This window comes from Carassius carassius, chromosome 50, assembly GCF_963082965.1.
Source record: "Carassius carassius chromosome 50, fCarCar2.1, whole genome shotgun sequence".
In the NCBI taxonomy this organism is placed as follows: domain Eukaryota; kingdom Metazoa; phylum Chordata; class Actinopteri; order Cypriniformes; family Cyprinidae; genus Carassius; species Carassius carassius.
In genome coordinates this window covers 9,478,960-9,492,702 of record NC_081804.1, presented here as the reverse complement: position 1 = coordinate 9,492,702, position 13,743 = coordinate 9,478,960, and the positions used below count along the sequence as shown (strand labels likewise).

Here is a 13,743-nt window from a genome sequence, read left to right as displayed (position 1 = left end):
ATGTCTTTGATTTGGCTCCTGCTGTACGCATGCATCCATGCTATTTCTGGCATGATCTTTTTCGGAGACATGGCTGGTAGGTGAACTTTTTAGATTGCCAAGTTTTACTGCTTTTAAGTGATAAAGAATTTCAAAATAACATTATGTTTTACAGATCAGGACAGCACCCTCAGTGTGAGCATCCCTGTGAAACAGCCACTGCGTCCCCTATTAGGAGAAAGCATGGTCATACCTTGCTACTTTCAGGACAACACTGTCCAGGACCCTCGCGCCCCAACTATTGCCCCACTGTCCCACCATATTAAGTGGAGCTACATCTACAAGGGCAGTATATCTCATATTCTCATTGCAAGCGGGGGCCTGGTGCAGGTTGAGACAGACTACATGGACCGGGTTCATATGACAAACTACCCCATGGTGCCGACTGACGCTACCATTGAGATCTCAGAACTCCACTCCAGTGACTCTGGTACCTACCGCTGTGAGGTCATGAAGGGGATTGAAGATAACTATGATTCTGTAGAAATGCAAGTTCAAGGTAATGCACAATCTGTTTGGACAAAATTCAAAATCACAATCATTAAACATATAAATAACTGAAAGTGAGAATTAAATAAAATGTTCAAATATTCACAGGCATTGTGTTTCATTACCGAGCAATATCTACCCGATATACCTTGACATTTGAGATGGCAAAGGCAGCCTGCATCCAGAACAGTGCTGTTATTGCAACTCCTGCACAGTTGCAAGCTGCCTATGATGATGGATACCATCAGTGTGATGCTGGTTGGCTTTCAGATCAAACTGTGAGGTAATGTGAAAAGGTCAATGTCTAATCACAATATAAATAAATGCCACTCACAAACATGGGTGGTTACAAGCAGGTGTAGAGAACAATGGAATAAAGTAAATACAATGGAAACAATATAAATATATTTATAAACATTTATAAACATTTAGTAATGATATATATATCATTTTATATATATATATATTTATATATATATATATATATATATATATATATATATATATATTATATATATATTAATTTATTTATTTATTTATGTATGTATTTATATAGTAATGTTGTTAATAAACATTTAGTAAATTACTCAAGTAAATTCTATACAATTCTCCATAGGTATCCCATTCATGAGCCAAGGGAGCTCTGCTACGGAGACAAAGAAAATTTCCCAGGGGTACGAACATATGGAGTAAGAGACATCAGTGAGACCTATGACGTGTACTGTTTTGCAGAGAAAATGTCAGGTACTTCAGGCATTGTTTTCAAATTGTAATGTAACCAACTGGTGCATTTTTGCTGTGTTTTACTTTATGGATTCTCCTCATCACCCAGGCAGTGTGTTCTACTCTATGTCTGTGGAGAAGTTTACCTTTGCAGAGGCTGAAGACCAGTGTGCAAAGTTGGGAGCCCAGTTGGCCACCACAGGGCAACTCTACCTAGCATGGAAGGCTGGGATGGATGTGTGCAATGCTGGTTGGCTAGCAGACAGGAGTGTGCGGTACCCCATTAACATTGCTCGTCCCCAGTGTGGTGGGGGGCTTTTGGGAGTGCGAACAGTTTACCTGTTTCCTAATCAGACTGGTTATCCATACCCAGACTCCCACTATGATGCAATCTGTTATGTAGGTAAGCACAGAGAATCTAAATCATATTTTTTGTACTTTGTTTACTAAATCACTTCACATTTACACACCTCAAGACAACAACCTCAACAATCATATCATAATGTAACTAAAAAACAGAAACTCAAAAAGGAAAAACTTATTTATTCACCATTTTGTTGTTCCAAACTTTGACATTCAACAAAGTCTGTATCCTCTTATGATTCAAAAGACTGTCAATTCTCACAAGCTTTCTATTAATTATTTTTCAGAAAAAGAAGATAAGGTTTTAACAAAGACCTCACCATTTCCTGAATTAGACACTACAACGGATTCCATGTTCACTGTGGCTACAGTCACCTCAAGCCCTTCAGACTATACTGAAGAGATGACCACAGAAATGGAGGTCCGTGGCCAGCTAGTGACAGAGCTTCTTAACACCACAAGCACGGAAAGTCCTCTACCTCTACCTCCCAACATAACTGAGGTTGAGGAGGACATCATCAATGTGGCCACAGCTCTGCCTTACCTGGGATATGAGATTCCCATGGACAATGTCACTGCAAGTAAGTAAACTAAACTGGATCCAGTGTACAACATAGCCACATGAAATTAGCAGTGTAAAAGCCCACACACCATTGAAGGTAACTGAGCCAAAGTAGTTAAACCAAAACAAGGATCTGCAAGAGTTACAGGGACAAAATAAAAGGTGTCTCAACTAATTTTCAAAGCAGATATTAATCCCATGTGCAAACAGTACAGTTTAAATATGGCCAAATCTTTCTTTACCCTAGAAACTAAGGGAGTGATATTCCACTATCCTGCTAACTCCAGACGCTATGGTTACACCTTTGAGGACATTAATTCAAATTTTGAGGAAATAGTTCATGGCATAATGATGAACACTTTTATTTAATCATCTATGATCTCACTGTTTGGTCTCTATCCCTTAGGGGAGATATTCCATGTGAGTTCATTAGCAGGCTTCACATATTATGAAGCTGTTGACCATTGCAGAAAACTGGGTTCTACGCTTGCTTCAACTAGAGAACTCTACGCCGCATGGAATCAGGGTTTCCACAAGTGCAGTCCCGGCTGGCTCTCTGATCGCAGTGTCCGCTATCCTGTCCGCAAACAAGGCTTTGGTTGTGGTGAAAACGAGACAGGAGTGCACACTATTTATGCACAACCAAATCAAACAGGCTTCCCGAACCCATATTCCAGATATGATGCATATTGCATCAAAGGTATAGAAACTTTTAAGCCTGTATTTATGAGTTTGCAATGAAAGGGAAAAATGGATGTAGATTTTAGAGATTATTGTTTATTTTTCAGCCAATCTGTCTATACTGCTTGATGAAGATATGTTGAATGCTACAAGGATGGGGATGGATCTTAACATGACGGACATAACAGAGCTGCTTAGACCTGGTATGAGATATGTTGGATATTGCCACTTGCTACTGCTAATCTTTATAGCATAACTGTCTTATTTAAGCATGCCAACTTTCTGTAATTCGTGTTACAGTTCATCCAATTGTCACTTGCTGGTTTGAGGACCTGTCTGGATCTGGATCAGGATCAGGCTCAGGCTCAGGCAATCATGATTCCAGTTCCGGTTACATGTCAGGGAGTGGCATACCCAGTGGGAGCATATCCGGTTCTGGCCAAAGTGGCGATGAATCAAGTCACCTTCTGAAGTACCAAGAAGGTGCAGATCCAATCATGTGGCAGACTTCTGCCTCAGGCAGTGCTTTGGAGGTAAGAGAAGGTAGTGGCAGTGGTGTTATCATTACTTCAGGAATAGAATCAGGAGACCAAAAATCTGTAGAGGAGTCTGGACACTTTCATGAACAAAGTGGAGCTAGTGGCCTTCCATTAGGACTTGGCAGTGGAATTAGTGGCTTCTTTGGCGTGTCTTTTATAAACACAGAAATTATTGATCTGACTTCAATACCTTCTGGAGAACAGGAATTGTCTGGCATTTCTCCATTTGACTTGACTGATGTTAGTGGTTTCGGCTCTGCTCTTGGATCTGGCTCTACCTCTGGATTTGGATCTGGTACCATCATCTTTGGATCTGGCTCTACTTCTGACTTTGGATATGGCTCTGCTTCTGGAGATTCAGTTTATCTCAGTCATCCTTCAGGTGAGGTATCTGGCCTCATTCATAGTCAAGATGAAAAGATTTTCATTCTAACGGACGATGAGGTCGAGTTGACATTTAGGCCTACAATCGGAACAGAACAGGGTCGTGGATCAGTGGAGATCAGTGGAGAGGGCAGTAGTCAAGAAAAAGACCTCTCCATATCCCTTTCTAATAGTACTTTATATAAAGATAATTGGAGTGCCAATGAAACCATTGATCTCATACCAGAAAGATATGAGCAACTTAATGTCATCACAGAGGCATTTGATGTGACTGATCAGTCACCACTAAACACAACACCACCCACCACCTCTATATTCACTACTTCTTCAGCTTCTCTACAGACACCAAAAGCTATGGAAGAGCAATCTGTTACTCATGGTAATAACTGAACAAAACTTTCATTTTGATGTTATTCAACTGGGGTACAACAACATACATTTTACAATTTTTAATTAAGATGAACATGTCTGTCTTTGGCAGCTTCTGCTAATCCCTGTGATCCAAACCCCTGTGGTCAAGGTTTATGCTCTCTACAAGAGGGCATTGCAGTATGTCAGTGTCATTCAGGATTCAGTGGGGAAAACTGCTCAACACGTAAGTGAAAAGGCAAAGAATGAGCATTAAAAAATTACTGACCACAAACATACCATCATGCAATGTATTTATTGTGACTGAAGGACAGTTTTACCCACCTTTGTCTTACTGCCTTGTTACTTCCTATCGGCAAGTAAGGGTATAATCAAACTGCACTTCACAGGGTTTTTGATATTCTTATATGAAACCGTAAAAATAGGGCGCACATACAAATAACGATTTACTAGGTCATTTGAAAGGAACTAATTTTGCCAAGTAAAGTACACAGATATACCCTGCTCAGTGTGTAGGAAAGCAAACTGCATAGGGACCCTGTGAATTAGAATGCAGTCTGTCTGTCTTGTTAGTCTTCTGTAACTAGCCACCCCTTAAAGAACACATAATAAAATCTAGTAAAATTCCTTGTCTCTTCTGTTTAATCAGCGGTACAGGGATGTGCTGAGGGGTGGATGGAGTTCATGGGTAGCTGTTATATCCATTTTGATGAGCGTGAGACCTGGACCAGTGCTGAGCAGCACTGTCAAAAGCTAAACTCTCACTTGGTTAGCATATCCTCCCAAGAAGAACAAGAGTTTGTAAAAAGTGCGTTTAATCTGATTTCTAATAAAATACATATACCTGCTTGTTTATCTAAATAAAAGTGCTTATACATTTCTAAACCACCTAGCTCAAGTTCATGACTATCAGTGGATTGGACTAAATGACATCGATGTGCAAAATCAGTTTCGCTGGACAGATGGAAGCCCTTTGGTGAGACCACCTTCCTCTGAGATTTTTTTCCAAATTGAGTGATGACTGTGTTGTGAGGCATCAGTAATATGTCATTATTTCAACCAGTGCTACTTTCTCTACAGGAATATGAAAACTGGAGACCCAATCAGCCAGACAATAACTTTAGCACCGGAGAAGACTGTGTTGTTATGATATGGCACGAGGATGGCCGGTGGAATGATGTACCCTGCAACTATCATCTTCCTTTTACTTGCAAGAGTGGACCTGGTAAGAAGAGGTGACAGACATTAACTTCAGAACCAAGTCAGTTTTAATGAAGATAAATGTTTTTTTTGCCATTTTGACTCTTTTTATTGTAGTCACATGTTCATCACCTCCTGAAGTGAAGAATGCCCGGATGTTAGGCAACAGCAAAGATCGCTACCCTGTTAATTCCATCATTCGATACCAGTGTGACAGTGGATTCACACAGCGCCACCTTTCAGTGGTGCGTTGCTTACCTGACGGTCAGTGGCAGAAGCCTAAAGTGGAATGTATAGAAGGTAAGCATATGCCACTCACACTAGAGGACAAAGTTACTATGTTATGCTTCATAGAGTAAAGTAAAGTTCCAACTTCAAAGTCAACAAACATTTTGTGTCAATGTTATTAACTCCCTCAACAGGCAAAACAATTGACAGGCTCTGGAAAAGATCCATCAAGACACATCCTAAAGCAGTCAACAGTCGGATGTGGATAAAGGGGCTCTAAACAAGACAAAAAACACACTTCAAAACATCCAGAGGACTGTTATTAATTAAGACAAAAAAAAGACAAGGGAAGAACTTATGTAATGACAAATTTTACTTAGTCCATCTGGCTGATTGGTTTACAAGTGCTACTCAGAGCTAAGTTTTGGAGTAAAGAAAGATATCTGGGTTTATTTAAATAGGATTTTATTCCTCCCACTTTTTAGTACATAACTTCTGGGCCACAAGAGATATTACAATCTAAAATGAATAGACTAAATTGCACAGAGCGCCCCTTGAGTTTTCACTTTAATAATTACAAAAGCACCACTTACTCCCTAAAATAAAAGCAAAGCACAGGAATCTACTTTACCATACATGAAAGTATTTAAATGTTTCCTCCAGGCCACAAGGCGATGCTAATGCTTACTTGTGTGAACATTTTTCCACTTTCCCACTAACAATTTGCACAATACAAACTATGATCTGTGGCTATGTTCGGAATGGAATACTAACTTAATACTTTAGAACTTCATTTACTTTTGTAAAGAAAAAATTGTGCAATGGTAGGTATTGACATGACCATCACATTACCTATTAGTCTGTATATGAGTGTCGCCAATAAAATTTGCATATTCTGCACAGTATACATACTGCAGCAACAGTATAGGTTGTATATAATTATACGAACATAGCTTCTAGAATCCCCCAATGCCACCCTCCCAATTTGCACACCTTATTTCATACTTAATGTACTTTACTGATGATTGGAAAATGCACATTTTTGAATATGTAGAAACACAATAACACTATTGGGCCATTTTTCCTGTTCCATATTATGTTTTGGGATGTAAAAAAATAATTATCTGGCTTACTATTTAGGGCAGACAGTATGCGAAGTGGGACAATGTCCAGAAACAACTGTACATTAGATAGCACAAAGGTAATATTGTCTGTGTAGCTCTGGGTAACACTAAAATTCAGAACAAGACAAAAGGCTTTAATGACCACAGCTGGACACAATTACATTTAAGTACATTAGTCTTTCAAATAATTTAATTAAGATGTATCTTTTTTTAATTGTTTTGTTGTTTGTTGTATTTTAAAAGTCTAGTTGTATCTCTGTGAAACTGTGAAAGATATATTCCCCAGCTTTTTACTTCCGATTCTAGGTCAACTGGCGTAGCATAAAAATTGTTTACTCGGATTAGAATGATTTGTTAATTCACTAGCTCATATGATTTGGCTTGGCCTCCATAACATACTTAAGCTATAATATAACCTACTGTGTTCACTGTTCTGGGAAACAAACATAAAAATGACTTACTTGTAGTTCTTTCTCCATGTTTAACTGGGATGGAAAGCATTTTTACATAAAAAAAAAACCACACTCTTCACATTTAAGTGGATGTATGGTGAGTTTATGTGAGAGAAAGAGAAGAAATGTTAAGAGAAACTTATGCTTAGAACTCTATTAAGTCAATATACAGAACAAACAGTAATTTCACCCGATTGTTAAATGTTTACTCTGTCCAGGGTTCCCACAACCTGACCAATACATTTCCATCACATGTCCATGAGATTTTCAATTATTTGTAAATTGTGATAAACAAACTAGTCGGAGATTCTGTGGAGACAATAGCAAAATCAACACAAATTTCCATTTTTTTTTTCAAAAAAATTTACTTTTTTTTTTTTTATTGCTTCCAGGGCTGAAAAAAAAAATCATAAATTTAGAGATTCTATTATATTTTCATGATGTACATTGTGCACCCAAATAGTGTTTGGACAAGTGCATCACTGCTTAAGATAGAAAATAATCTAATCATGTGGCATCTGCAACAAACGATGCAATACGTTTTGGGGCCACTGTATGTATTTACACTGTATACGGAGTCTTTAATGTCCTACATACATAGTATCAAGCGTATATTGTCCAGAGACAGGTCAAAAAAAGGACAGTTCATGTGAACATGACCCAACTTTACTCAACATCCACGAACTCAATTACACGGCAAACAAAACAGTGCCTACTTCATGACATTTTCTCAAGGGAAAAGAAAAACCCAAAAGCTCATAAATATACCTCTCTTACCTAACACTTGTGTATCTTTATGTGCAATTAGCTGGGGGGAAAAGCCAGGCTGAGAAACACTGCTGTCTTTTCATGCGCTACTATTCCTCCCCCGCCTAAAATCCATGTTTAGGAAGCAGGTGTAAATACTACAGTCTATGTGTAAATAAATACGGTACATCTTTGTCGACAAATGATCATTAAATGCTGTGGGAAAAGGTGGGTTAATCATACCCCACCTCCCCCCATATTTGGCTTAACACTAAAGATAAACTCGGTGACACAGGCATAAAGGATGTTGGATTGCTTTTTGAACCGAGTGTTGTTGCTGTTCACTTCTTTGACGCGGGATCCCGCTGACTCAATTAGGCGCGCCCCCTGCTGGTCAGGATAAGAAACTCACGCAAGGCAAGGCTGACTTGTTTCATAAAGACAAACAGGCACTGTCTAGGTGATTCAGTGGGCAGTCTGACTTTGGTAAACATATTCAGAAATGTTGTTGGGAAAAACTATTTATTGACAGGAAATCTGGCTTTTTAGATGACGTTGACGTCTCAGATAATAGTAAGAAGTCATGCATACAAATAAGATACCTATAATAAGACTAACTGATTATTTGCATTAAAATGCTACATAATACAAGCAATCAGATTATAAAAGACTTTAAAATATGACCCACCACCAATTTCAGGCTTTAGCCCTAAAAAAACACATTGTAGAACTGTACATGCTGTATAAAATGTAATGACCACACAGTTAGTTTAAACCTTTTTTTTTTTTTTTGAATTTTAAGTGTAAATATCTAAATTAGCACTTGACATTTTAGTTTTACAACACAATAGAAAATTTTAAGGCAACTTTACACAGCTGAGTTAAGGCTGCTCTGTGCCTACTCAAAATTTAGTTTGAAGACATAATGTTGCATAAAAACCAGACTAAATTAAGCCAGTTCTGACCCACCACTGCCTCTAATATGAAAACATAGTTGTATTTGCTGTGTAAATGCATTCATGCTACCTCTGAGTAGCATTAAACAGTTTGTGTAAAGAAACCTAAATGCCACTTCAGAAGCGCCTCTGTGCCGCCTTTGTCGTGTAAATTTGGTAGGAATTCCAAGACATATCAAATCAAGACATAATAAAAGACATGTTATTACAAATTGAATATCAGTAGTATAGAAAAAAAAGTATTGTTCACTGTGGTTTCCACAGAAGTGTTTATAAATTTGAAATAAATTGTACATTTTACCAGTGGACTTTGTAGCAATATACGCCATGTTTTAAATGTTTCGGAGGAAAGCCAAAGCTGCGCACCCCTGGTTCTGATGTACCACAGTTCATCCTGGGTTGGATGATTGGGTAACGTACACTACCATCAGCCAACCAGCCCGCATCACATTGGTCCAATCCCACAAACGTCCAGGCTGCGTATAACTGGCCAACTTTAGCAATCCGGCCTCCATCATTCTGACAGGCCTCTGCTGCCTTTGTGAAATTTAGTTTGATGGGATGTTGCAAGAAGTAGACCTCTCCTGACATTGAAGAAAGACATAAGGTAACTTGTCACATCAAATTTGGTGACTTAAATATAAATGTGACTTAATCTCAGAAATGAATGCCAATAATTGATCCAAGGTAACAAAATACAACTGGCACATCAAGGCAAACAGCTTTAAAACATATGCATGACTGATTAAAACAAGGAAGAAGGCCATTTTTAATCCTCGTTGGCAGGTTCATCCCACTTGTCATCCTCAACTTATATTTTTAAAATAAGAAAATTTTGCAGAATTTACCAGCAATTGCAGCCACATGTACTGTATCCTATCTTTGTTTGATTTAAAAATGGAAACTATGGAAAATTGTAAATATTTGTCTGACAAAATTTCATGTAAACAAACCAGCGTAAACCAGGACTGGATGGAGTTATATGAGGGTATAATAAAACCACTAAATATATACAAACATTATTACCTCTAATGGACGAAGTGAAGCAGAATGCATCAAACCGGTCCAGACTTCTGTCTCGAACGCCGTAGCTCCGTACACCAGGTGCCAGGTCGGTGCCACCACAAGCCTCTCGCGGCACTACGACGGGATATTGGGCCGTCCCATCCATGAGCCACCCAGCGTTACACCAGTCCAGCCCTTCCTCCCATGCAGCGTAGAGCTGCTCAAAGGTAGCCAGGTGTGCATCCTGTTTCTCACATGCCTCCTTAGCCTCATGAAAGTTCATCAGATAGCGCCCCCTAGAGGAGTGATAGGGGAACACCACACCTGTGGAGAACGAGCACAAAACACCACTGAATACACGTAAGATCAACAAAATTTGTTAAAGATAAAAGATTACATATAATTAGGGTTTGCCAATATGTTTGGGAATAAATTACATAATAAATAAATACAGTACAAATAGCTATACATAAAATTTGGAATTGGTAATAGCAGTTAGAAAATTAATTGATAATATTATTTTTTATATACAGTAGATACTATATAAAATACAATATTAATACAATAAGCACCTCGAATCTTAAGATGCACTGTCACGCTCTCGTCCTCGAGACCATCGATAATTTCACACCGGTAACGGCCGATATCGTCGGACTGTAGCGGGTTGATGACGAGGGACACATCGCCAGGGGCGCTTCGGCGGAGCCGCACGCGTCCTTTAAAGTCTCCGTAACTCCGGTGACGCGTGCCGATGGCAACCATGACGTCACGCTCCCGTTCCTCGCCGCTCAGGGGTTGCAGGAACCACTTGACCCTTGTTTTGCGGGGCTCGCTGAGCGCCGGCTCGTAGCGGTAATGACACGGCAGTGTGACGTTACTCCCCTGAACAGCCGACACTAACGTTTCAGGAGACTCAACGTGAAGACGGATCTTGTGGAAATATACTAAAAAAAGACCAATAAGCAAGTAAATAAATAAATAATATATTTAAAAAGAGAAAGAAACTATTATTTGATTTACTGTTTGTTTATTTGTTGAACTATGCAAAAGTAAAATATCTTTGAAATAGCAGATTTTGGTGAAGTCTTAACCATCCTAAATGTAGGCTATATTTGAACTATATTATTATATTATTGCTAGGCTATAAAACTTATACTATATAACTATATAATTCCCACTGAGTTTATAACAAATATCCTTGTTCAGGAATTTTAAACAACTAAAATATAAATAAATTTAAATATAAAACCAAATAGTCAATGAAAGGTGACACAAGATCGAATTTTGTTAAATTCTACATGTCAAATAGCCTATAAGCATGCTAGTTTTTGGTTGCTGGTTTGTTATTTTGCACACATGAGTAACTCATAAATAAAACATACTCTCCCCATTGCCATTTCCATTAATTATATCCTGATAATAATAGCCATTGGAGAATCGCTGTGCACCGCTTCCGAGGACCAGGAGCGTTAAAAGCACCAGCAGATGGCGGAGAATCCTCATATTCACGGTGTTTCCCGTTTTCCCACTGCTTTCCAACAGTCCTTGAATTTTAAGACAACCCAAGACCTGTAAAGATAAGCAAGGAGTTCAGCAAACAAATTGAACGCAACATAGCCTATATTTAACTTCAGCACTTTTAAAATCTGATTTATTAAAAAAAAATGTTTGATTTGCTCGCCATAAACGAGATAGTAATCAGATATTTACTTCAAGAACTGCAGGAAGTTGCTGGTTAAACGACTGAAGAAACAAAGATCAACTAGCTATATACAATTGAATTAGGCAACATAAAAAGTAGTTTTACTTCAATAGTAAAAAAAAGTTATCAAATTGCTACAAAAAAAAGATTTAAAGTCACAACCGATAGCGTTTGATGTTGTTGCATTACTTGTAGCATTCAAAAGAATCTGCTAACTTGCACATTCATTAAATAAATAATAAAAGCATTTCGCAACTTACCAATATAAAATACTTTTTCAGGCTCCTTTTGCTACAACTACTGTTCATCGTCCGAATTGCTGTATAATAGCTAGATCTCTCTCTCTCTCTCTCTCTCTCTCTCTCTCTCTCTCTCTCTCTCTCTGTAATAAGATTGTGGGTCCGTGAGGTGACGTCACTTAGGCATCCCTTTGAAGTTCTCCAGCTCGCGAACAATAATAATTCTGGGGTCTACAAAGCAGTCGAGGGCTGCCGTCCATCATCACGGTATAATTTTACAGCATAAGGTGTGTTGATAATTTCCCAAAACTGAAACTGGAGCTCTGTTTATGGTGCCAGCGAGAATATATTCCACCCAGGTCTCTTGTTACGCGGGTATGTCACAAAAAAACAACAACAGTTCTTAATGGCCTCACAGGCTGCCTGGCCTAATAACACAGTTGGTAATAATAGATTGTCACATAACGATTTTTCTTTTACATTCCGAATGCACAGAGTGTTATAAATGATGCCCTTTTAGGTGGAAAACAAACTCTAAAATCTGTACAATAAAAATATATTGTAAAGTAATAATGTGTAAATAATATGACCAAAAAATTATCACTGCTTATGAAATTACACACCAGAAACATAACTGTCCACCTTTGACCGAAGTATTAAAAAAGATTACTATGGGAAAGTCAGTGGTTGAAATTCCTCTTCTCCTCAGCGAAAACCCACAAAGTGTGCTAATTTTCCAAAGTCAGTAGCAGAGGAAAGTATCCATAGCCTTGCAGATGTGAAAATTTCCTCTTACTCATGACCAGCAGGGATTCAAAAGTTTGATGTTCTCTGTCAGCAGCCAGTAGCTGTCTTTTATCTCTTCTCCAAATTTCGGACCTTTTCTCCTTGTTTAGTACTACAGGTGATGTGAGATCTAAATCGCAATATTTAAGGAGGAAAAGACTGTTAGGTGGCCTTTGGAGGGACCAGGACGTTGTACTGACAGCATCACTCAGTATTATGACCCCAAAATGTGCCACACTGCAACACCGTCTTTGCCCCTTTCTCTTTCACAGTCACATTTACTTTTGTTCAGTGAATCTTCTCAGGCGAAATCCAGTCATTTCAATAGAAATCGACACTTGAAGGCAATAGATTTCCCCCATGGATTCCACATCGTGTTGTTCACATGAACGAGCAGCACGCTGCTTGCTATGAAAGTAACTCCTGCGTGAGCTGTTCTTCATACATCACTACATTATGCACACTTTAAAAGATGAGGGTGAGCAGATGTACATCGGCTCTCACAGATGCTCACAACATTGGTGATGCATTTGAAGATCCCCATCAATTAGTCCCCACAGCCAAGATGAAAGCCGTCGCCTTAGGCAAGGAACGCCTATAGGCCCTTTGAATAGCTGTGGGCTTCACAGAAGCATGATTTTGGCAGCTATCATTTGGGAGAACATTGTACTGTTAGCCCAAAATGGCTGGCTGTAAATGTTTTAAATTCTCCTGACGCAGTACTGCAGCCTGCCCAAGAAAATATTATATGATAAAATTAAAGTGTTTAAATGTTAATTAGCTGCACTGTGCATTCTCAAGAATAAATAAATAAAAAAATACATTTTAATAATTATACATTCAGAAAGGTAAATTAATGCAATATTTACAAAATCTCCTACCATGAAATGTACCATTTAAGAGTTTGGGGTCAGTAAGATATTTTAATGTTTTTGAAAGATGTCTCCTCTGCCTCATTACTGTTTTTATTCAAAAATAGAGTAAAACAGCAACATTGTGAAATATTTTTTATATATTTTGAAATGTAATTTATTCCTATTATGGCAAAGCTGAATTTTCAACATTACTCCAGGCTTCAGTGTCACACGATCATTCATAAGTTAATATGCCGATTTGCTGCTCAAGAAACGTTTATTATCAAAATGTAAAAGGTTT

The 13,743-nt window shown here is 38.4% G+C and overlaps 2 protein-coding genes across 2 annotated transcripts; one reads left to right on the top strand and one right to left on the bottom strand.

The window, feature by feature from the left end:
- On the top strand, window positions 1-5,857 carry LOC132133337 (aggrecan core protein-like). The gene is made up of 16 exons (XM_059546125.1): window positions 1-76; window positions 155-538; window positions 637-811; window positions 1,145-1,272; window positions 1,361-1,654; window positions 1,902-2,195; window positions 2,424-2,519; window positions 2,583-2,876; window positions 2,965-3,060; window positions 3,158-4,159; window positions 4,262-4,375; window positions 4,799-4,957; window positions 5,043-5,125; window positions 5,230-5,374; window positions 5,467-5,649; window positions 5,772-5,857. Exons 1-16 carry the CDS (start codon window positions 1-3, stop codon window positions 5,855-5,857), a joined length of 3,609 nt encoding a protein of 1,202 aa, XP_059402108.1.
- Window positions 5,858-9,030: 3,173 nt separating this feature from the next.
- LOC132133264 (hyaluronan and proteoglycan link protein 3-like) lies at window positions 9,031-11,445 on the bottom strand. The gene is made up of 4 exons (XM_059546068.1): window positions 11,244-11,445; window positions 10,434-10,805; window positions 9,883-10,185; window positions 9,031-9,440 (listed from the first exon to the last, which is right to left on the bottom strand). Exons 1-4 carry the CDS (start codon window positions 11,362-11,364, stop codon window positions 9,154-9,156), a joined length of 1,083 nt encoding a protein of 360 aa, XP_059402051.1. The 5' UTR covers window positions 11,365-11,445; the 3' UTR covers window positions 9,031-9,153.
- Window positions 11,446-13,743: the final 2,298 nt, after the last annotated feature.

Excerpts from the sequence above, each read along its gene's own strand:
- LOC132133264 (XM_059546068.1), bottom strand. The coding sequence starts at position 11,364 with ATGAGGATTCTCCGCCATCTGCTGGTGCTTTTAACGCTCCTGGTCCTC. Across the intron at positions 10,806-11,243 it reads TGGAAATGGCAATGGGGAGA|TATATTTCCACAAGATCCGT; the intron begins GTATGTTTTATT and ends GTCTTTTTTTAG. Across the intron at positions 9,441-9,882 it reads CTTCACTTCGTCCATTAGAG|GAGAGGTCTACTTCTTGCAA; the intron begins GTAATAATGTTT and ends CTTCAATGTCAG.
- LOC132133337 (XM_059546125.1), top strand. The coding sequence starts at position 1 with ATGTCTTTGATTTGGCTCCTGCTGTACGCATGCATCCATGCTATTTCT. Across the intron at positions 812-1,144 it reads CTTTCAGATCAAACTGTGAG|GTATCCCATTCATGAGCCAA; the intron begins GTAATGTGAAAA and ends AATTCTCCATAG. Across the intron at positions 4,160-4,261 it reads AGAGCAATCTGTTACTCATG|CTTCTGCTAATCCCTGTGAT; the intron begins GTAATAACTGAA and ends TGTCTTTGGCAG.